The following is a 24,959-nucleotide window of genomic DNA, read 5'->3' on the forward strand; positions in this document are numbered from 1 at the left end:
ATAGATGGGTTTTGAATTCTGCTCTGCTAAACAAATCCCTTCGCAGACATTCGATTTCTTGGTCCACCATAGTAGATGAGGTCTGAGATGTTTCGTAGACTGAATGGTTGTACATCGCTGAGATGTGCGCTGATGAGGACCTGTAGGGGCCGTGAACTGTAATCTGCCTGTGACAGTCATGTCTTGGGCTGATGTGAGAAGACCTAGTAGGCTCTGCCATTGTCAAGTGGTAACGGAGAGAGTAGAGCTGGTGGAATGGTCTGTTGTATCTTGAGCCAACGGTCTTCTGGTACAACGATACGGTTGCGATTTGTGATGAATCGAATACCTAGGAACTGCAGGTCTTGGCGATGGTACTAGGTCCGACTTGGCGTAAGTTTACTAACCATCCTAGTTGTGTTAGTAGCTTTATGATGTAATTTAACTGTAGTTTGAGATGCTGTGGATCTTGATCTACCTGTATCCCGTCGTCGAGGTAAAACGCGACTCGCGAGCCCTTTGACGATGTAGAAAGATGATAATCGGTTTCGCTATCCTCGTGAATAGCCAGGGGCTGATGATATTCAATGGGAGTACTTTCCACTGGTAATGTAGCCCTTCTAGAGTAAACCGTAGGTATTTCCTGAATCGGGATGAATGGGGATGCAGGTAGGCATCCTGTAGATCTATGCTGCCCATGTAGTCCATAGGACTAATCATCTGGCGAACTGAGGTAAATGTATCATGCTAAACTTCGTGGTTTGCGTGAGATAATTCTTGTTGAAAAGCTCATGTTGTAGATGAGTCTGTATTTCTCCGCGGAGTTTTTCTTGGGAACTAGGAAAACTGGGGAGTAGAAACCTGGTTCGACGCTTGCTTGATCTATTACTTCTATGGCCTGTTTGGATAGGAGTGATGAAACAGCCTCTCTTATCTTTGGTAGTTGTTGGCGCTTTGTAAATCGAACTTGAGGGGTTTGATTGTCAGCGGAGGCTTGGCCTGTAGTGGGATACTTAAACTGCGTGTTGAAGAATGTTGGAGACGAAGGGTCTTGCAATATTCCCCAGTTTTCCCAGTGTAGTTGGAGGCGCCCACCCACTTGTGCTGGCTGTACTGGAACGGCTGGGGTGGAAGACTCCAGTCGTTCAACCTGTGTTTCAGCTGCCTATAGTTGCGGGAACCTCTGGGTGTCCTGCCTCTTCCTGATCCTCCTCTATAGTTGCCATATGGCCTAATTTAAAAGAATCTTTACCTCTAGAGCTGGCTATCTTCCTGTCTCTTGCTCTTTGTAGGCCCGTGAACTTAGATCTGCCTGAGTATCTTTGTGAAGTCTGACTAATGACGCTGGCTAGTGTGTCCATCGATTTAATCATAAGGACTTCCCTGGAATCCTTAGAGACTTCCTTGGCGACTTTGTCGATTTCTCCGCCAAAGATGGATGTTGTCGACCACGGGCTGTATAAAGTGGGCTGTAAAGTTCTCCCCAATTGCAGGAAAGAGGAGGCCTTGACGACGAGCTAAGGTCAGTGCTGCTGAAACAGATGTAAGATGATCCGCTAAAAACTGCTGATCTTTCTTTGCATAAGTAAGGCAGAATAAATCATTCTATCATCTTCCGCCGTGGAATCCCGAATCTAGTGATAAGAGTCTCATTGATCGCCCTAGATCTATTTAACCCAAAGAACATACGCCTCGCCATGGTTTCTATATGAGCCAACTTGCATCATCCATCTTGTAAATCTTGTTCTTGACATCGCTGATGATCTTATAGTTCTCATCGATGTCCTGGGCTTTGTAGAAAGAGTCCATGTTATGCGTGGAGAACTTCTTGGCATGAAAGTTGGGCAGATGTGGTGTCTGAACTTTCGTGAGCTTTCTGGAAAGCTGCATCTAGATTCTGTGGCACTGCCGCCGATCGGGTCAATCGGGGTAGAGTGATCGTGATCTGGATCGCCTTCCTTCATCAAATACGCCTGCGCTGTATTGCCACTTTTAGATGGTGATGAGAGATCTAGGTTATTGACCATCCAATACCGTGATTCTGCATCGGAGAAAATGATTCCTCCATCATCCTCAATACCATCATCATTAACTAATTGTAGATGCTCTTCGACCGCGTAGCTGTCTGTATGTCCGATGAGGCTTGTGGCGATCTAGTTGACTTGTGCGCCGCTTCTATGTGGAGATCTGACGGGTGATCGACCTGGTGATGAACGGCGGAGATCGCCTATGGGATGATTTTCTCGAGACTTGTGAGGCTTAACGCTGATAGCTTCGCTGAAGCTCTTCTATAGTCCCTCGATGTCCTTCTAGATGATGAAGATCTGGAATCATATGTCCTTCGCTAATGCCTTCGCGAAGCTTCATTTGCGTCCCGTCCGGGATCGATGATATGACCTTCGGAAGGCCTCCGTGACGCCTGATGGTCCGAGTCCATATCTAGAGATGAAATCGAAGATGGTGATGATCTATCCCGCCACAAGGCCTTCGCAAGGCTGTACATCTAGGTCCTTCGCCAAGGTGGTCGGGACTTCCTTCGCGAAGGTGACATCGCCTTGGCTGCTACGCTGACGGGGTGCCTCTGGGTGCTGTTCACGCTGGAGCCTTCGCTAAGGCTCGACCCTGCTTCTGCAGTTTGTAGTGGTCCTCCATGATGTTCATAATTTGCCGCATCATGTCTTCTGGGATGATCTGTGACGAAGTCGCCGGGCGCCTTCTCTGCGATGGGGTCCACATCAATAACGCCTGACGCCAGTGTAGAGGCATCAGGCTGCATGGTGATCTCTGCAGAAGTCACAGTCGCTGACACCGGTCGCTTCTTGTGCCGTAAGTCGGGATGATTATCGGCTGATCATCGAGAGGCCCAATTCTGCTGCTGGAACGATCTCGCTGAGAAAGTTCTCGCTGTCTTCGTAGATTTTCCTTTGGAAGTCTGCGCTGCCCTGGGGGTCCTAAGTCTGGCGCTTGAGAAGACGCTGAGGCCCTCTTAGACTTGGTCTGCAATGACGGGATGTCTGGGGAGGCCGGTCGCTTTTTCGAGGTAACGGATCATGCCCCACGCTCCTCCTCTACCGCAGGGGTCTCTAGCAGAACACCAGACGGGAGAGGGTCGATCGCTAGCAGCTGACTGGATGGAATATCTGGACTCTCTGCCATGTTTTGCCCTTTGTTTGCATGGACTCTATCTGCAGCACGCCTTAAGACGCAAAGATGATATTTATTAAATGCAGAATGAGATAAATTAATGCAGTAACTGCAACGTGAATTAAACGCACACGGCGTGAGAACAACTAGGGCATATTACATGGATCAGAGGCAGAAAACGTAATCTACAAATCGTACAGATTTTCATCAACGTAAAGCTAGCTGAACAATCACTTAATACACGGAATAAACAGTAGAAATAATGATAATTAATCAATACAAATTAGTAAAGGATACTAGCTATACCTCTATAGTAACCTAAGAGAGGTAAAACTAAGAGATTATCAAAGGATATGGTGTGTAGGAGACACGAGGCGCTCTCACATCCTGCTCACTGGGCGAAGAAGGAGAGAGTGAAGCACATGGCCAGAGGGTGGCGACACCTTTCCCGCCAGGGGAAACAAAGGGGAGCAACTCGTGGTGAGTACCAATTAGTGATTTTATTTTGAAGGGAGCTTCAAATAAGGAGATACAAGTGTTCCACTATGTTCGCAAGAAGAAGAAGACAAGCAAAAGAGCATGAGTCAGGATAAGGAAAAATAAATATCTCCAGTGTGGAGGTACAATAACACTGCTTCCACTACAGGGTAAAGACACATCATACACACAGGTTATCTCCAGTGTGGAGGTACAATAACACTGCTTCCACTATGGTAAAGACACATCATACACACAGGTTATCTCCAGTGTGGAGGTACAATAACACTGCTTCCACTACAGGGTAAAGACACATCACACACACAGGATATCTCCAGTGTGGAGGTACAATAACACTGCTTCCACTACAGGGTAAAGACACATCATTCACACAGGTTATCTCCAGTGTGGAGGTACAATAACACTGCTTCTACTACAGGGTAAAGACACATCATTCACACAGGTTATCTCCAGTGTGAAGGTACAACACTGCTTCCACTACAGGGTAAAGACACATCATTCACACAGGTTATCTCCAGTGTGGAGGTACAATAACACTGCTTCCACTACAGGGTAAAGACACATCATACACACAGGTTATCTCCAGTGTGGAGGTACAACACTGCTTCCACTACAGGGTAAAGACACATCATACACACAGGTTATCTCCAGTGTGGAGGTACAATAACACTGCTTCCACTACAGGGTAAAGACACATCATACACACAGGTTATCTCCAGTGTGAAGGTACAATAACACTGCTTCCACTAAAATATACATAAATTATGGTCTAGAAACCTCACAAGATAACATTGAAAGGACCTACAAAAATACTTAAAAAATTATTCAAAGTTTGACACAAACAACAAATTAAATAGCATACATCTGCTGACAAACATAAAAAATAAAAAACACAGAAAGATGAATTTGTGAAACAATTTTTGGAACTACATGTTCAAGGCTGGAAAATAACCTTGACACGAATATATAATGTTGTACTTAGAAGAAATGCACAGACAGCAAGCTTTAACTTTAAGAAAGCTGTATGTTCAACACATCTAACTTTGACATAACAGCCATGTGGGTCAAAAAGTAGAAAGTTGTAGCACTTACCCAGCATCTTCCTCCTCGATCAGCTTGCTGGCAATCCTGATCTGTAACCATACAAGGCTCATTACCAGTTATACAAATAACCTACCATATTAACACACACAGTTAAAAACACCAATGTATAAGCTCTGTAAAGGCAGACATCACACTCTGGCACAGCAATGACTTAACATAACATCACTGCCACAAGCTAATTTGCATATCACGTGACCGGACTTTTCTCTTGTTTGTAATCAAATGCGCATATTCATAATAAGAAGAGACTGGACTCACGAAAGCTTTTCGGCGTTCTCTTCATAATGTTTTACATTGTTACATATATATTCTTCCACAACTGCGACAGTTAGGTCTATGACAGTACATATTTAGATATCAAACTGGCTGCATCGTTTGCTCTCCGTCGGCTTTGCTGACAGCACGTGGAGCCGTACAACCTATGTAAACAAAGGATCGCTACGCAAATCGAAATAGTGTTACATGTTTTGGGATATTTTTTCAGTGAAACTAAACCATTCTATTAAAGATGTTTAGTTAGATGTGTAGACTCGTCCAAAATAAAAGAGTGAAAGAAATCTGTACATTATATTGAATGGACATTGCAAGATGTGATGAATCGTCACATTTTTCTGGCCTGTGGAAGAGATACTATGCAGGCTTGCCGCATGGAACTCTGGGTAGGAGAGTGGGCAGACATATACTGAACAGAAAAGAAATGGAAGTCTGACATTTGTGAAAAATGCCATGCATGACATCAATTCATTTGTCAGCATTTTAACAAGCAGGTTGGGTTCTTTAAGCTGTTCAATATATGTTTATAAACACCGGTCCTGTTGGAAGACACAGATGACACTTACCAGCAAACAGTAAGCATAAGGTGACTTGAGAGTATGCTTGCTGAACTTGCTGACCAGCTTATTGACTGCCAGTTTGTCATTCTTCCTGATGTGGTACAGCAGCCCTAAAGCATGGTACTGAAGAGAACAAAAATAACATAGGTTAATCTCTCTAACACAATGATAACAATGAAGGCATATCTGTTTTAAAGTTTTCAAGAAGATAAAAAGCTTCTACAAGACTATATGAGACTGGAAGACTGTACCTGCACCATGATGTTGTCACTGTTGACAGCCTCCTGGGCTTCATTCACCCAACGCTTGGTGATGTCATGGCTTCCTTTACTCAGGTGCTAAAATACATACGAACATATTTGATCATGCAAAACAGAAAGTCCCTTGTATATACAGTCAACAATTAAAGATGTCAAATAACACAGTCTCTCAAAAAGGGTTGCTGTAAGAGGGATTGCAATCTCCCTCTTTAAGGGAATCATATACACATAAAAAGCGGAATTTTTTATAATTAGAAATCTTAACAATAAATTGTATATTTATATACTTATTCTACCTCACGGTATGCACTTCCCTCTCTTACTTCAACCATGGCATGGAAATGTGCTGTAGGCTAAGTTGAATCAAATCTTCTGGTCTCTTTCCCACTCAATCACTCCCATTCCTGGACACGTCAATCATCCCTGTCAAGCGTGCAAAGTGCCCAGGACAGTCACATGACATCCCACTACTATCATTCTTGTCTTAGAGCCCCAAGTTATCTGTGATGTGGGGAAGGTCTGGTGAGAATCCATTGCATGAGATAGGATAAGTATATAAATATACAATTTACAGTTAAAATTTCCAAATTTTTAAACTTATCCAATCTCACAGTATGCATTTATCCCATGGTTGGATGGAGTGGATTACCCTGCATCGAACATATAACAACCGTGAAGTCGCATTGCACAAGGAGGCCTGGAGAAAGCACTAACTCCCGATATACTATACTCCAATACTTGTGATGGATTGCTTCTCATTGATAAAACCCTTGGCTTACACAGTACAAAGACTCCAGGGAGTGGGCGGCCTCAAATCAATGTGGTTTTCAGTTGCAACTTTTGTTCAAGACAAAAGGACACAGTTTGGCAAGTAAGCCCCACCTCGCTGCTATTTCTCAGAAGACCCCAGTGAATTAAAGTCTAAGACCTTAATCTTGAAATGAAATCGTGAAATGGAAGACAGGATGGTGCTCAACTCATTTAACGTTCAGTACGAATTGATCATCCGAAGATGAGAAAGGAACTTTGGAGCAGAACGCTTCGAAAACCCGTAGGAATTTGGAAATCAACACTTCACTGACGTAATTGCTCGCAAGAGTAGAGGTCAGTAAGTAGAGTGTTAATCCCCTCTGCATGAAGTACAAGACTGGCCTCACAGTCTATAGTGTCATGGGTATGACAGTACTACAACGCCCCAGCTACACCAGGTGAGGGTGATCTATGCCCAGGATAAAGAACAACAAGATGAAAAGATAACATCAATATCTTCTGTTGAACTTCAAGGTGACATGACCATCGCGAGGAAGCCTGCCCCTTCATCTGTGTTGATGGGCCAACGAAAGTTGCATCACTAACACCAAAGGGAGAAACTGGTGTAAGCCCTTCACATTAGTGACAGATAGATCTCGTAGATAGTGTGAGGCTAAGACCGTTCCTGACCTCCAGAAACAACCCTCCATGATGGCGTTAAGAGAACAGTTGCTGTGAAGTGCCATCATTGAAGCCAAAGCTCGTGTCTTGTGATAGTTCGCAGTAGCACGCGGTGAAAGGTCATCGTTGGCATAGGCGTGTAGAATTGTTGAACGCATCCAAAGAGCAAGTGGTGTACGCAAGACTTCTGCTGATGAAGCTGGAAACAATGGGATGAGAAGTCTCTAACGTAGCCTATCTGAGGTGAGGCTGTGATAGGGAAAGTGATGTCCTTCACCTTACAATAAGCCTCAAATTCATCCATTTGCCATCGTGGGGACTTGTGTAAAGGTACGATGAGCTATAGTAATAGCCGTAGCCACTCAGTTCTAGTAACCCTTAGTGATCAAGGATCAACGCGACCAATGTAGCTGTAGATGATAATGCGTGTAGATGGAAGCGTCTGTGGCGACCAATGTAGCTGTTGATCATTATGTCAGCGCGGTCAGGAAGCGGTACTGGGTTTGGATGGGCGAGTTCTCGTAGGCCGAAAAACCAACTCCTGGGCGGTCAATAAGACAAAAAGCAGTGTAAAAGCCAATGTTGATCGGAGTTTGAGTGGAACTCGAAGAAGTGATGTTGGTGGTGGGAACGCATACGTGTTGAGGCCCTCCCAGGGTATTGCTAACGCATGGTGTTCCTATGCTAACGGATCCGGGAACCGGCAACATGAACCTGGGTAGCTGAGTGTTGAACCTGCAAACAGGTCCACCAATCGTAATCGGGAGAGCAGTGAGTCTTGAATATCTGAGGATGTAGCTTCCACTCTGTCGAGAATGGTCGAGCCGATCGGGACAGTAAATCAGCAATGACGCTTTAAACCCCTGGTACCCATCCGTATCCATTACAAAATATTGGTACTGATGTTCAAAGCCTTGCACAACACGGCACCAGTTTATCTCTCAGACCTTGTGCAAGAATATAAACCAACGCGCCACCTGAAGTCTTCACAACAACACTAGGGCTGGGATGATTCACCGATGCACCGATGCATCGCGATACATTTCAGTTTGATACAGCTATCGTATCGTCGACTGGTGTATCGATACAAAACAATACACATCGTTTTTTCAAAACAGTATTATCTTAAATATGATAGAGTATATATTTAGAGAAAAATACGCTAGTATGATAGAGTTACTTGTATATTTATTAGAGTAGTGTTATTGTTATACACAAATACCTTGAAATAAATTATTCTAAATCTTAATACTGTGTCATACTTTCAAGGTGTATGTATCGTGATACGTATCGTATCGCAGGTAAAATATCGCGATATGTATTGTATCGTGATCTACTGTATCGTCCCAGCCCTAAACAACACTTGTGCCAGACTGTAGTCAGCCGGACCAAGACATTTGGTGAAAGGTCTTTTCAAGTTGTCGGCCCAGCTTTGTGGAACAAATTATCCCTCTCTTTTAATCAGTGGAGACATTCAGTACTTTCATATCCAGATTAAAAACTCATTTGTTCAGCATTGCATACAGAGTTCAGCAGAGCTCTTGAGCAGTCTTCTTAAGACTGGATATTAGCGCGCTATATAAATGTATATGAATGTAATGTAATGTAATGGTATGTGATCAGCTCTGACTGTGATATCCAGCGAGTCCATGAGATGGAAGAACTGCTGAACCCAGTAAAGTAGGTGCGGTGATCCTGTGGACCACAACTGGTTGATGTACCACACCACCATGGCATTGTCCGATTGTACGAGTAGACTGGTTGATCGTAGAAGTTGAGCCCAATGGGCTATCGCCAATATAACCATCCTGAACTCTAGTTCAGAACTCCTGTTGATGTGACAGGACTGGTCTGCGGGAGACCACAACCCTGCCATTTGAAGATCCTGAAGGTGAGCTCCCCACCCGTGTAGAGAAGCGTCTACATAGAGGTGATGAGAGGGAGCGAACAGCCTCAAAGTGACCCCTCCGCGAACGGGCGATTCTACCTATCGGGATCAGTTCTGACTTCTTAAAATTGACATTCCATCCTAACTGGTGAAGTAGCTAGATGTAGAACCCAGATGATAGATGTACCACACCACCACCGAGTACTTGAGTTGTCTGATCATATAAGACCGGTCGAAAGTAGGCCAAAGTGTTATAGCTGGGATAACTGCCTTGAACGCCAGCTCGTTGATGTGGAAGGTCAGTACATCGCGTGACAACAGTCCTGCTACTAGTACATCGTGAAGATGAACTTCCTCATCCTTGTAGTGATGTGTCTACAAAGAGGCAGTATGTGTCAAGTAAACTCCCCCGCAGACATTCAATTCGAGAATCACCCATGCAGGGTAAAGAATCGATGAAAGTAGAAGGATCGGCACTTGGTGATCAGCAATCTTTTGAAACCTCTGAATCATCCGTAGTCGTGGTAAAACTCTGGATGGAAAAACATTATTAAACATTATTATTAGGGCGGACATTATTAAACCAGCCGATGCAATCCATGCATAAAGTACATCTCCACAAAATTTCCCCTTCCTAGTAGAACGATGATTCTTTCCCATAATGAGAGACAAGACGAGTGGCAGACAGAGCGTTATACACGTCCACACCAGTGGGCGACAAGAAAGAGAATGGCAGTAGTAGGCTCATGTCCTGGGCACTTTGCACGCTTGACAGGGATGATTGATGTGTCCAGAAATGGGAACAGTGGGGAGCAATCGGGTGGGAGAGAGGCTAGAAGATTTGATTTGATTCAACTTAGCCTACAGCACGTTTCCACGCCATGGTCAAAGTAAGAGAGAGAAGTGCATGCCTTGAAATAGGATAAGTTTAAAAAATTAGAATTTATGATAGAATATTAATTCACTGATTGGGTAGCCTAGTGGTTAAAGCATTTGCTCGTCACACCAAAGACCCAGATTCAATTCCCAACATGGGTACAGTGTTTGAAGCCCATTTCTGGTGATATTGCTGAAATATTGCTTAAGGAAACTCACTCACTCAGTAATTCTCTGATTCAGAAGCACTTAATAATTAATCATATATATGTCAGTATGTGATATTCCATAATTATCTTTTCAATTAAATTTGAGAAATTATTTCAGTTTATATTGATAAATTCCAGCATTACCTTAGCCAAATTTAAAGGAATTCGTTGACAGTTGTGTCAAATCAGCCCAAGAGCAAAATATCAATATATATGGCAGAATTCAGCTTCCTCAGTCAAGGAATTTCAGAAAATACAAGTGTTTACCACTAATATGGCAATGTCCTCCACCGCTAAAGAAGAAGGCAATATTTACATATTTACTACTTTTTATATTTTTGTCAGATAAAAGATGCCTGAAATGAATGGTGTCTGTATAATCACCCAATGTAGACTGTCAACATAAATGAAGACATTGGGTACAACAGTTCATGAGATATCGCATTAACAAGAGTTTAATTTAAAGTGGTCAAAGTTGCGTGTTGACCTTGAAAATAAGGTCAAGGTCACCCAAAATCGACTGGTGTCCACGTAATCCTCTAATATAGGCTGTCACCAAATTTGGAGGCATTAGGTACAACAGTTCATGAGATATTGCGTTAACAATAGTTTGAAAAGTGTGACCTTGAAGATAAGGTCAAGGTCAGCAATATCAACTGTTGTCTGCTTAATCCCCCAGTGTTGGCTGTCACCAAATTTGAAGACATTGGGGACAATAGTTCCTCGAGATATTGCGTTAACAAGAGTTTGAAAAGTGGTCTAAGTGGCGTGGTGACCTTGAAAATAAGGTCAAGTTCACCAAAATCGACTGGTGTCTGTGTAATCCTCCAGTATAGGCTGTCACCAAATTTGAAGACATTGGGTACAACAGTTCATGAGATATTGCGTTAACAAGAGTTGGAAAAGTTTGACCTTGAAAATAAGGTCAAGGTCACCCAAATCGACTGGTGTCTGTGTAATCCCCTAATGGAGGCTGTCGCCAAATTTGAAGACACTGGGGACAATAGTTCATGAGATATCGCGTTAACAAGAGTTTGACAAGGGTGACCTTGAAAATATGGTCAAGGTCACCAAATCAACTGGTGTCTGCATAGTCCCCTAATGTAGGCTGTCACCGAATTTGAAGACTGACTGAATTTGGTTTAATGCCGCTTTAAGCAACATTCCAGCAACATCACGGCGGGGGACACCAGAAATGGGCTTCACAAATTGTACCCATTTGAGGTTTCGAACCTGGTTCTTCGGCGTGACATGCCAACGCTTTAACCACTAGGCTACCCCACCCCACCCCCAAAATTTGAAGACATTGGGTACAATAGTTCATGAGATATTGCGTTAACAAGAGTTGGAAAAGGGTGACCTTGAAAATAAGGTCACGGTCACCAAATCAACTGGTGTCTACGTAATCCCCTAATGTAGGCTGTCACCAAATTTGAAGACATTGGGGACAATAGTTCATGAGATATCGCGTTAACAAGTTTGAAAAGTGGTCAAAGTAGTGACCTTGACGTTATTTTCACAGTCACCCAAATCGGCTGGTGTCTGCATAATCACCCAATGTAGGCTGTCACCAAATTTGGAGGCATTGGGTACAACAGTTCATGAGATATTGCGTTAACAATAGTTTGAAAAGTGTGACCTTGAAGATAAGGTCAAGGTCACCAATATCAACTGTTGTCTGCTCAATCCCCCATTGTAGGCTGTCACCAAATTTGAAGACATTGGGTACAATAGTTCCTCGAGATATTGCGTTAACAAGAGTTTGAAAAGTGGTCTAAGGGGTGTGGTGACCTTGAAAATAAGGTCAAGGTCACCAAATCAACTGATGTCTACGTAATCCCCTAATGTAGGCTGTCAACAAATTTGAAGACATTTGGTACAATAGTTCATGAGATATCGCGTTAACAAGTTTGAAAAGTGGTCAAAATAGTGACCTTGACCATATTTTCAAGGTCACCCAAATCGACTGGTGTCTGCATAATCACCCAAAGTAGGCTGTCACCAAATTTGAAGACATTGGGGACAATAGTTCATGAGATATCGCATTAACAAGAGTTGGAAAAGTGGTCAAAGTGTCGTGGTGACCTTGAAAACAAGTGTAGAAGTGAGCACAGCTCACATACCCCCGCTTCCCACTTTGGGACATGGAAATGACTGATATTGATATATATAACGTGACAAGGATCAGCAGCTCACAAGACTTTCTACTTGACTCTACTAAACTTTATATACATATTAGATAATAGTTTTGCCATGTACTGATTACAGTAATAATTTATGGAAACATTATTGTTTTGTGTTTTCCGTGGAAACCTGACATACAATTGAACTTGTTGCACACAATGAAGTGGACGTAGATGAAGATTGTTATATTTCAGCACATGGCATATCTGTGGGTCATGATTAACTTGTGTATTAAGTTAGCATGTATAGTTTCGATATGCTGTGGCCAGGTAACCATGAAACACATTTTGCACAAAGTCATGTTTCCATGGAAACAACAACAAAACAAATTCAGAAAACCTTTAAAATAGCAGAAAGGCACATCAATGGGTAATGATTAACATGTGTGTGAAGTTTGGTGAACCTAGCATGTAAACTTTAAGAGATATGCTCTGGACAAAGTTTCAGGACGGACGGACAGAATGAACGCTTTATACCCCCATTACTTCGTAGAGGGGGTATAATATGGGGTTGTCCTCCGCCACAACTCAGAATGGGGGACTATGTATTCAGCAGCGTCCGTCCATATGTACGTCCCGATTCTTGTTAACGCGATGTCTTATGAACCGTTGTACCCAATGTCTTCAAATTTGGTGACAGCCTACATTGGGGGATTACACAGACACCAGTCGATTTGGGTGACCTTGACCTTATTTTCAAGGTCACCACGACACTTTGACCACTTTTCCAACTCTTGTTAACGCGATATCTCATGAACTATTGTCCCCAATGTCTTCAAATTTGAAGATCCCCGTCACAACTTGGAATGGGGGACTATGTATTCAGCAGCGTCCGTCCGTATGTACGTCCCAAGAGCATGGTCAAAACATGAAGATCAAAAGGAGTTAAAACCTTTAAATATTTTTTTAAAAACTGAACATGCATATTGAACATGACAACAACCTAAAATATACTAAAGACTGGATTCGATGTCCTTGAACCAGTGGGGGGGTTGTCATTTGTGGGAACAATGTTGTTTCTGAGATTATGTTTACACTATGAGGGAACACATTTTAAGAGAATTTAGGAGCATAGACAAGCCACATCAAGGTTAACCTTTCAAATACTCTCATAAATTGCGAAAAAACCATGAATTTTTTTTTACTGCTTTAAGGCCATATTTAAAATTCAAATCATCACTAGGCAAGCATATTCAGTGGCAACGTAATACGTAGTGGGATTCTAAAGAGGACAGATGTCGGACAAACGGGTAAACATTCTTCCCTCCACCATGTACATTGTTGTCAAAGCTAACATACCAGAGACGAGACGAGAGCGGCACTGGACACTGCTGGGACCTTGTCCACAATGGCCTGCTTCATATACCTCTCAATACTTTGCAGCATGGTGTTCTGCAAACAATGACAACACAGTCAGATTCTACTTCAGTAAAGACAGTTATATATAGTACAAGGCAAAGAGTGAGAAGGAATCAATACATTTGATTGTATCACAAATCCTAATGAAAAACCTTACAGCACAGCCCATAAAGCATGTGTAATCAAATCATATTTTTCATCTTTCATCCAACAACCAAAAACACATTTACATCCTATACAGCAACAGCAGATTATTGACAGCAAAAACAAATACATCCTAAAGCTACTATTAATCATTACAAAAGTGGCCCAAATATATGAAGTATTATCAATGATTTCAACCTAGTTTGCACCAGACCTCGCTAAACTCTTGCCTTGAGCTATGCTTGAAGTGTATGTGTTGGTATGACTTACATCTGTGATTGAGCATAGAGCTCTGATGGCAGGTCCACGGAACTGGTCCTCCTTCCCAGTCATGTCCTTCATCAAACTGCAACACAGGATGCGTCATCTGAGTCATCAACACACATATCTGCATTGTTTACACAACTGCCAGCAAATAATATCAATCACAGCTCCTCATGGGTATCGTTATACAAAGCTCATATTTGATGTAAGGCATTGCTTGTAGGTTACATTTTACCAAACAGTTTTCACAAGGAGCCTTCAGTGCAGATTGAACCATCTAACAGCTGTGAATGCATGATTTCGTGCAAGAATTTTGTGTGTACATCTATTCAGTAATATTTAATGCTGTCTTTTTTAACATGATGACTTATGCTAAATGTGACCACACATATTTTCAAGTGGGTGACATTTTGGTCTGTTCAGCTTCCTATACTGGTTAAAGGAGCTGGCTACGGTAGTCTTTTCTACATGTTTATTGCTGCTTTGAGGCCAGACTCTGAACACATGTACATAAACTAAGGCTGAGTTAATTTTTAAACAAGCATTGTCACTAAGGTGACATAATCCCCTGCCGCAAATTATGAAATCAAACTTAAAAAGTAATGACAGTGAAGGTCATAATTTACGATGTCAACCCCTCTTGATATCTTGTTCTGTAGTTGTTCAAAAGCACAAATATTTTCAAGACTGACTTTGACCTTGACATGAATGTCTTAGTGTATGAAATATGCAAAAATAGTAATAATTGCTTATTGAAAAACATTCAAGAGAAATCTTGAAAGTCCATGGAGAAAATCCAGTGAACTGTTCTTGAGATATCTCGCTGACAATCTTAACATGGAGTTTAACATGCTGAAATCTTCAAAGTGTCCCTGTGACCTTGACAATTATGTGAAGGTCACCAAAATTGACTGGACCTTGCACCTTCCCTAGCTGAAGCTTGGTGTCAAATATGAAGAAGTCCAGTGAATGGTTCTTGAGATATCTCACTGACAATCTTAACATGCAGCTTCTGAAATATTCAAAGTGTCGCTGTGACCTTGAAAACTAAGTGAAGGTCACCAAAATAGACTGGGCCCTGCGCCTTCCCTAGGTAAAGCTTGGTGCTGAATATGAAGAAAATCCAGTTAACAGTTCTTGGGATATCTCGCTGACAAGCTTAACATGCAGCTTAACATGCTGAAATCTTAAAAGTGTCGCTGTGACCTTGAAAACTAAGTGAAGGTCACCAAAATTTAACCAAACCTGAAGAGGTTTTAAATTCTTCGAAGAGAGTCGTCCTTGGGGTACATATTATGCATTTTCCAAGCTGAAAATGTCCTGTGACAGTTGTATCAATGTTTTTTGATTAAAAAGATTGTACAATAAATAAACTCTTTTATTTATTATACGGCCCCCACCTCACGGAGTTACCTCCCGTTGAGCATGCGCACCAACTGGGTAAGCACCTAGGCCCGTATCATCATTCCTTCTGCTGAATACATCAGTGAACAGAATTGCGGGGAGGCGGGAGGCCCTACCCCAAGGATGATTCAGGTTTGGTTAATTCTTCTTCATAGAGATCGTCCTTGGGGTACATATTATGCGTAAACACAGACTCCCAAAGACCGGAGGCCAGGGAGGAGGGAATTCTGTCCAAGCACACACAAATAGCTATCGTTAATGGGAAAAAATTTAACAGACGCCATAACACTCACCTGTCACATGTCCCAGTTTCGCTTCCGCAAAGCCCCACCCACCACGTGTCGATTAGTGAGCACCGTAGGGGGGAATGTCAAAACCGCTCACAATCGACTAATTACTCCTGAGAGAATCGAAAGGGGGTAGTTAGCTCCTAGTAGCGGATATGGCAATAATACACATTATTGTACAGCAGCTTCAATAAACAAACCAATAAACCAAGACTCACTCGGTCAGGGTGGCAGGACACTGTCCACTGGAGAGAACAGAACAGCCAAAGCTCGCACGATTACGGGAATGTGTATCGAGCTGATAGTGCCGTATAAACGTGTTTGGCCGGCTCCAAATAGCGGCAGAGCAGATCTCTTCAATGGGGAGTACCGATGCAAAAGCTTTTGATGCGGCTACTGCCCTGACCGAGTGAGCCTTCAACCCCTCAGGGGGAGGCTTGCCCTTAGCCTGATAAGCGGCACAAATACACGAAACAAGCCAGCGAGACAAAGTCTGCTTGCTCGCTGGTACACCAGCCTTCCCGCCACCATAACAACAGAACAGCTGGGTACCCGTACGGATTCCCTGCGTTCGTTTGATATAGACTTTGAGTGTCTTACGGACATCCAACGGGTGAGTGCTCGTAGGAGAGGTCCCGATGTGGAAGGCTGGGTAAGAGTAGGAAGTTCGATAGGAGCTGTCACATGGAAAGCGTGATCGACCTTCGGGCGGCAAGTATCCGGAGGCTTAATACTGACACGATCAGTGTGAAACACAGTCAGCCGGTCGGACGACATAGCATGTAAATCGCCGACCCTACGTCCAAATGCTACCGCCACCAGAAAAACAGCCTTCCAAGTTAACAACTGAATGGAAATAGCCGATAGGTGTGAGAAAGTTGGACCGGACAGCCAATCTAGCACAATTGACAAATCCCAAAGGTGGACTGGCGCCTGAGCGCAGGTCGAACCCGTTCAGCCGCCAGCGAAAGCGCTATGCGAGAGGGTGCTGCCCCAGAAGAGCACCATCGACAGGGGTGTGAAAAGTGGAAATAGCGTGGAGTAGCCCACGAATGGTCGGCCGCCAGGCCTTCTTCCAAATGAGCTTGCAAAACTCCAATACTCGGACTAAATCCGCAGAAAAGGGATCTGCAATCCCCTATCTGAACACCAGCCAGCACAGCGGGACCACCTATCCTCATACTGAACGTTTGTCGAATCCCTACCGAAGCCAGAATTGTGTCTGCAACTGCTGCAGGAATTCAGCGTGCCTCGAGGCTAGACCTGACAGAGGCCAAGCCACCCACTGAATCTGTGGATTTGGGTGGGGCCTCCGTTCTGAGTGAGAATGTCCGGGTCAGAAGGTAATAGAACAGGAGGCTGAGCCAGAAACCTGAGAATTACCGGAAACCAGCTCTGTGACGGCCAAAGCGGTGCCAGTAGCAGAAGCAGCCGAGCTGGCTGGGTGGACAGCTGTGAAAGGACACGGGGAATGAGTGGTAACGGCGGGAACGCCCAGAGCACTCTGCCCGTCCAATCCAGCAGGAAGGCGTCGGCAGCCAACGCCCCTGGGTCCGGTATTCGAGAGCAGAACACGGGTGTCTGATTCGTCCCGCCGGACGCAAACAGATCCACCTGGAACGACCCGTACAACTGGGAGAGAACTCTGAATATCTGCCTGTCGAGCATCCACTCATGCGGGGCCAGGATCCGGCGAGAGAGTGTGTCTGCTCACACGTTCTCCAGCCCCGGGAGATAAACAGGGAGTACCTGACAATCGCACTGGTCGCACCAGAGTAGAAAGTCCCACGCCTCCTGAAGAAGCGCTCGGGACACTGTGCCGCCCTGCTTCAGGATGTACGACATGGCCGTCTGGTTGTCCAACTGAAGATGGACTACCTGGCCACGGACATGCTCTCTGAAGCGCTCGAAAACCAACCGCACAGCTCTCAGTTCCAACACGTTGATGTGAAGGTGGGCTTCGGCTTCGGACCAGAGTCCGGACACCGACAGACTGCCCAGAACACCCCCCCAGCCCGTGAGGGACGCATCGGTCTGAACTGTGAGAGCTGGCGTCGGGATTTCCAAGGGGATCCCCCTGGTGAGATTCACGACATTGGTCCACCACTGAAGGTGAGGTGTCAACCACCCGGGGACTGTGAGACTGCGCTCCAGGTCCTCCGTGTGAGCCCACAGCCTTGCCAAAGCTTGCTGTATAGGGCGCATCCTCAACCGCGCCCGCCACACTACAGAGATCGTCGCCACCATATGGCCCAGTAGACGGAGCCAAGTCCGTGCTGGTGCCTGGGGCTGGGAGAGGAACGAAGATACCACCTCCCGAACTCTGGTGATCCGGTCGGGCTACAAGGAAACGAGATCCTTGTTTGTTTTGAATCGCGCCCCAAGAAAAACCAAGTCCTGGGTGGGTACCAGGTCGGATTTCTTGAGGTTGATGATCCACCCCAGTCAAATTAGAATGTCTATCACTGTGTGAGTAGCATCTAGACTCGCTGGCTGTGTTAGTGCTCCGAGCAACCAGTCGTCGAGGTAAGGGTAACAACGCCTTCCTTGGCGAATGCGGCGAGGGTAGCCGGGACTAACATGAGCTTGGTGAACACCCTTGGGGCAGTCGATATGCCGAAGGGGAGCACCCTAAATTGGTAACACATCCCGTCGTAAGAGAACCGAAGGTACTTCTTGAACGATGGATGTATGGGCACATGCAGGCAGATACGCATCCTTTAGGTCGATTGACGTGAGCCAATCGCCGGGCTGAACAGATGAGATCACCGAGCGCAGTGTCTCCATCTTGAAGGATGGTACTTCTAGCATGCGGTTCAACCCCTTGAGGTTGAGAATGGGACGGAACCCGCCGTCTTTCTTCGGGACGAGGAAGTACGTGGAGTAAAATCCCGCTGTTCCTCTCCGGTGGAATGCGCCGATTAGCGGACTTGTCCAGCAGAGCCTGAACTTCGTCGCGCAATATGTCCGCCCTTGCCTGACATGACGGCACCGGATTGCGGCGTATGCCGGTGAAGTCGGGCGGACCTCACTTCCACAGTGGTAAATGGCCTACACTGATGGTGGACAGCACCCAAGGGTTTTGTGTAGCCTTCTCCCATTCCGGCAGGAATAGAGAGAGGCGGCCTCCCACTGGGACGTCGGGTAAGAGCGCGTGCATTGTCCCGAGTAGCGGAGCTGACTGGGCGTGACACACGGCGTGAACGACAGCCTGATGGGTTAACGGGAGGTCGGGGCAGACCTCCCGCGCCCGCGAAAAGGCTGGGAGCTAGTCGAGGACTGCTCCTTCCCCTTACCCTTGGCGGACCTCTGCCTCCGCTTACCCCTGCAAAGCGGCCGAAGCCAGCCAGCGGACTCGGGTGTAGGCTGCACCCCAGCTGAGGAAGGTGGAACGGGAGCGCGGGGGCGAGACACCCGCGGGTGCTCCAACAAGGCCTTAGAGTCCTTGAAGGAGGTAGCTGCAGCGGCAGCCTCCCGTATGACCTGCTGTGCCCCTGGAAAGAGGGTCGCTCCCAGACGGAAGGGGAGGGCCAGCAAGGTCTGCTGTGTCGCTGCCGAGTAACGAGACGTCGACAGCCACAGCTTGCGCATCCCCATGACTGCGCACATCACCGTCGACACAGCGGACCGCAAAGAGTCGCGCGCGAGGTGGGCCTGTACTTCAGATAGCTGACGGAGCAGCACGACATGCGGCGAAACGTCACCAGCATGCCCCTCCGCCTCCAGGGCTGACCTTTGTATCGAGGAGAGGTAGGCCTCATGGACCACCACCCTGACCTGCTGCATAGCGTTCCTGTAAACCTCCTCGTAGGTACGGTACGCATGCTGCAGGTAGGCACCCGCGAGGGCAAACGGTGGAGTAACACGCCCTTGACGAGCAGCCGGAGCTGCTCCGGAGGAAGCCGAGCCTCCCCCCAAGGCGACTGAAGTAAAAACACACTCGTCCACGATAGGTACCACGAACAGGGAATCCTCCCCAAGCTGGTATCTCCTGACAAGCTCCGGCAAGTGAAATCGGAGGCGAGAACCAGACGAGGGGATCCACCACGTCCTGTACTAACGAGGGCAGAATGCGGAGCTGCGTCTGCGTAGGCTGCCTAGGGGCAAACGCCTCGCCTGGCAAGCGGAACTCAGCCGAGTCCGAGCTGCTAACAGGCACCGCGGCCTGGGGTAGGTACTCGGCAATTCTTTGCCTGACCTCCCGCAGAGCCGAAGAGAAACGGAAGGCACCCTCCTGCTCCTCGACCTCCCCAGTATCCATCGACTTCGCGCCCAAGCCCGAGTCTGAGGCTGGGTCTCCTCGCGAAGAGGACCCGAACCCCGACCCGGTGGGCGGCCTAGCACTAGGAACAACAGAGAAGGAGGAGCAGACAGAGTGCCCAGCGTCCAGTGCCTGCAGGCGTGCACGGACCCGGTCCCGAGGACGCTGGAGGCATACCAGGCAGAACTGGTGCCTCCTCTCATGGGCCGGGGAGGGGCGCAGGGATCGGAACCCCAGGAATCATCAGCGGTCCCTGCGCCTAACTCCGAGAGGGGACTGGGAGCACCTCCCTCCGGGGCAGCCGAGGCGCCCGGACCGAAGCCAGAGGCAGCGGGCGACAGGCGCCTCAAGGCCTAGGGATCGAGCGGGCTCGGCGATCCCCAAGACTCTCCCCCTGCACGCTCAGAGTGGGGCGAGGAACTCCTGCGGAGTCCTCCAACCCGACTCATGAGCGAGGGACCTCATCGAAGTCTGCGCGCTGCTGAAACATCTGTGTGATTAAAGTCATGTCAAAACCGCTACCAGGAGCGGGAGCAGGGGACTGGCTACGGGATTTTTTCCCTTTAGACTTTTTAGCCTTAGACGGGGGGACCTGGGTAAGTTCCCCTCCCGCCTCCCGCATCTCTCTATAAAAGAGAGTATCGGCAGCCCTCCGCTTCTGAGCCCGGGGGGAAAACCCCATACAAATTTCACAGGTTTCGGCCTCATGGCCGGTCTTCTCTAGGCAGACAATACATTTGTCGTGCCTGTCGGCCCGTGGAATACTTTGTCCACATACCGAACAGGAGGAAAACGCCTGAAAGCAAACACGCAAGCATGTAGCTAACGGCGGACCAGCAGCATATATACACGTAGAAAACATTGAAAAATACGTGAAGGCTACCACGGGAAGAAATAGTTGGTTCAATACGCAATATTACAACCACGTGGCACGCTAAACTTCCCGCCATGGCAGAGCAACATGTGCGTAAACCACGGGAAAGTTAGCGTAAAATAATTAAGACAAAGTCACAATTATGAAACAACCGACTGCAAAGCTTTACTGTTCCTTTTGCAAAGGTAATAAAGACCATACATACAGGTGGTGTTCCAGACATTATTCTTTTACGTTCTGAAAAGGTCAGCTCTGCTCGACACATGCGTCTGTTAGGGGCAGTGACAGCAGAAGGAATGATGATACGGGCCTAGGTGCTTACCCAGTTGGTGCGCATGCGTAACGGGAGGTAACTCCGTGAGGTGGGGGCCGTATAATAAATAAAAGAGTTTATTTATTGTACAATCTTTTTAATCAAAAAACATTGATACAACTGTCACAGGACATTTTCAGCTTGGAAAATGCATAATATGTACCCCAAGACGATCTCTATGAAGAAGAATGACGGTCCTGCGCCTTCCCTAGGTAAAGCTTGGTGTTGATTATGAAGAAAATCCAGTGAACGGTTCTTGAGATAGCTCTCTGACAAGGGTAAAACGTTAAAGTTCCCTTGTGACCTTGACATGAAGGTCAAGGTCACCAAACCTGACTGGGACCTTTCTTATACTGTGATGAACCTAGGTACCAAATAGGAAAAGAATCTAGTCACCAGTTCTTAAGATATTCCAATTGTACGTACGTACGGAGCCTAATACTTTATCCCCCACTTTGCGCTAAACGCGCAGCGAGGGATAATAAATATTACATTAATATAGAAGTCAAGGGGAAAATGTTTGTTTTTTTTTGTGACCCATAACTACAGTATGGGTAAGGTTGCAGTATCATACATGATACAACGCAGGACATCATAACACCTGACAAAACAGTCACATTCATGAAAATACCTGCTGGTAACAATGATGACATCCTGGGCTATCTGGGACATTTCCTTTATACCGAGGTACACGAGACGACGCAGTGTGGTCTGCAACAACAACAACATACAAATAAATGGACTTTCTGATAGCATATATGGAGAACAATTATAAGTGCTCTGTGTTCGCGAAGTTGGTTGTTAAGGCTTACTTAGAAGTGTAAAAAGATTAGTTTTTCTCACATCTTTAGACTGGAACAACTTGGTCATTGCGAAAAATGCCTCAGTTGCCTCTTTAGATCCAACACTTTCGCCCTGCAAACAGAAGAAATCATGTTACCAAGTTAATCCCTGACACAAACCAACTGAAATGTTATAACCATTCTTACAAAACAGTGTTAGTTGTCTTTCATTTGTGAATGTAGCCTTGTATATGTAGTATTTATTCTGAAGACAGACTGAAGCTGCTCTAAAAATGTTTCAACTGGGATAGCTGGATATATTTAAGGAAAAGTCGGATATTTCTTTTCAGCTGTCTGCTTTTATCTACACCCTTCTGTGCAAATATTCTTTCAATATGTTCGAATATTAATAATCCCTATCAGTAATCACGCTAATCTATGATAAAACATGACTGAATTTCATTTTGAAAGAAAGGTATCTATTACTCTGATAAATAAACCATGAAAGGTTTCAACTCACCTGATTGATCAGATATAGGAGCTTTGTGAGAATGTGGCCACATTTCCGTGGGTTGATCGGTGTTTCATTAAACATCCGAGCCTGGAAAACATGTCACAAGATAAAACCAAGAAGCATCTGGTGACATCCACATTATTCATTCATATACCGTCAATGTAAACACATGCCATTACAGAGCACTGGAGTTTTTAATCAAATCAAAATACAAGGTGAGCTGGGTTTAACACTGCTTTCAATGTAGTATATCCAGTTATATCACTCAGTGGGAAGAAAGCAGGCAGGATTCAGTGGTTTGCCCTGACTCAAACCAATGAGCATGTATACAGTGCTGACAAACCTAGGAACCTGATCAGAATGAACCAGGGTTCAGGCCCACGATCCATCAGCACAACAAACTGCAGTGTGGCCTCAAATGACTGGGCCACCCATATCATTCCAATCAAATTGAACCACCCAAAGTTTTTCTTTCTGTTTGCTGCTATACCCCACATAGGATTGTATGGTGACTATTCAAAGACAATAACAGACTGTTAATACAAGTGAATATCCCAGCAAGTTGAGCAACACGTAAAGTGAATATATTATGAGGAACAAAAATCAGCAACATGTAAATTAACCTACTCAATCAATGAGGCTCCCACAAAATTGAATGTCTGAACCTAGTAGACTAGATCATGTAAATTGTGTTCATCTTGTAAAATCTGCCAATGTACCTCTCTACTTTTTACAAATCATATTAAACACAATGTTTCACATGAGTCACCAACTGGTCTACTTGTCCCACAGTCCAGTTGAGGAAACATTGCCTGGGTATGATATTTCCAAGCGTCCGCAGTCATTATTATGTGATTTTCTTTCCATAGTATAATGACTTTGTTTGCCATAACAGATAATGGTATAACTAAGAAAAACATTTCAGTTTCTACAACATACCTCTTGCAAAACAGTGCTCTTTTCCAGATTGCCAAATGGGTTCCCTCCTCCTGAAATCCAAGATGTCAGCAATATGAATAACATGCACATGATTCCTTACTGCATTCTGTAAACAAACTTCCCCTTATTCAACCTCTGATTTGTCAAACTATACCAGGAGGTATGATGTTATCAAAGCTGCTGACACTAGTGACAGAGCACACATGTACCTGTCAATATTGGGTTCATGTGAAGTACCTACTGTCAGATGCGTCAGCAAAGATAACAGAAACATGAAGACATGGTCATCAATATCCCCCACCACAGTGTTCTGTTCCTATTTGGTTCCTGTCTTTTAACTGCACCACAACATTCATGTCCTGAAAACACATACCACATTTGGTTTCCCTATCTATAACGGTTACTGAGAAAATCTGTCCCCATTTGGATACCGTGCACTATGTAAAGAAACGCATGACAAGGGCCATAACTCTGTAAAACAATTATAACACAGTTTCCGTTTTCGAACTCCATCAAGGCATTCATGTCCTGAAAAGACATACCAAATTTGGTTTCCCTATCTATAACGTTTTTTGATAAAATATGTCCCTATCATCTCGGCCTGATGGAACTCAAACCAATATCCCCCTCCCACTTCGTGGCATGGGATAATAATGATATCCCCGTGGCATACTTGAACACAAAAATGCATGAATGACAAAACAAACTTGCATAGTGAGTGAGTGAGTTGGGTTTTACGCCATTCTTAGCACTAGTCCAGCAGTATCACGGCTTCACACATTGTACCCATGTGGGGAATCGAATCCGGGCCTTTGGCAAACGCTTTAACCACTAGGCTACACCAAAGCCCCAAACTGGCATAGATTATATTTTGTCACTTAAAATAATAAAGTAACATAAGTTGTGATAATGACTGGCAGATTACAATGTGAAAAGGCAATATCTATAATTGTAAAATACAATCTCAATGCAGATCCCTCTTCCGATATTGGAAATTAATGGAATGGGCAAAGATGAGCAAATGATAAATACATAATGCCTTTTAGTGATCAAATGTGCTAACAAATGTTACATTTAGGATTTTACTTTCTCAGGGAATTACAGAAGTCATTTTCAGTTTGTTTGGTCCAGAATTTCAGTATATTAGGAAACAGCCACACAGAACTTCCATCTGAGAAAATCACATTGTCCCAGTTAAAATTTCTATGCTGTAAGCACCAGTTCAACCTTCACTCCTTTCGTTCAGGTTTCATGATCGGTGATGGAATTCCTCGACTTTTCTGCCAACCCACTGCATGCAGCTCAGTTCTAATTGTCTCCTTACAGACAGCCACAGTTCCTCAATCACTCATATTCAGCCTTACGTTTTCTAAAGTCCTTCGTTTGTTTTTAGAAACAAGAATACCAAGCCGC

At 45.1% G+C, this 24,959-nt stretch overlaps 1 protein-coding gene across 1 annotated transcript in view; it reads right to left on the reverse strand.

Moving 5' to 3' along the window:
• Nucleotides 1-24,959, reverse strand: part of LOC124288143 (coatomer subunit gamma-2-like) — a 70,852-nt gene that overhangs the window by 36,935 nt on the left and 8,958 nt on the right. The window contains exons 2-10 of the mRNA XM_046724717.1: nt 23,547-23,596; nt 22,614-22,694; nt 22,155-22,226; nt 21,943-22,022; nt 14,179-14,254; nt 13,705-13,797; nt 5,810-5,896; nt 5,565-5,681; nt 4,714-4,754 (exon numbers count right to left, since the gene is read on the reverse strand). Coding sequence (XP_046580673.1) covers nt 4,714-4,754; nt 5,565-5,681; nt 5,810-5,896; nt 13,705-13,797; nt 14,179-14,254; nt 21,943-22,022; nt 22,155-22,226; nt 22,614-22,694; nt 23,547-23,596 — 697 coding nt within the window. The remainder of the gene's footprint in view (nt 1-4,713; nt 4,755-5,564; nt 5,682-5,809; nt 5,897-13,704; nt 13,798-14,178; nt 14,255-21,942; nt 22,023-22,154; nt 22,227-22,613; nt 22,695-23,546; nt 23,597-24,959) is intronic.

Source organism: Haliotis rubra, unplaced genomic scaffold, assembly GCF_003918875.1.
Source record: "Haliotis rubra isolate DU_JTF1 unplaced genomic scaffold, ASM391887v1 Scf111, whole genome shotgun sequence".
Lineage (NCBI taxonomy): Eukaryota > Metazoa > Mollusca > Gastropoda > Lepetellida > Haliotidae > Haliotis > Haliotis rubra.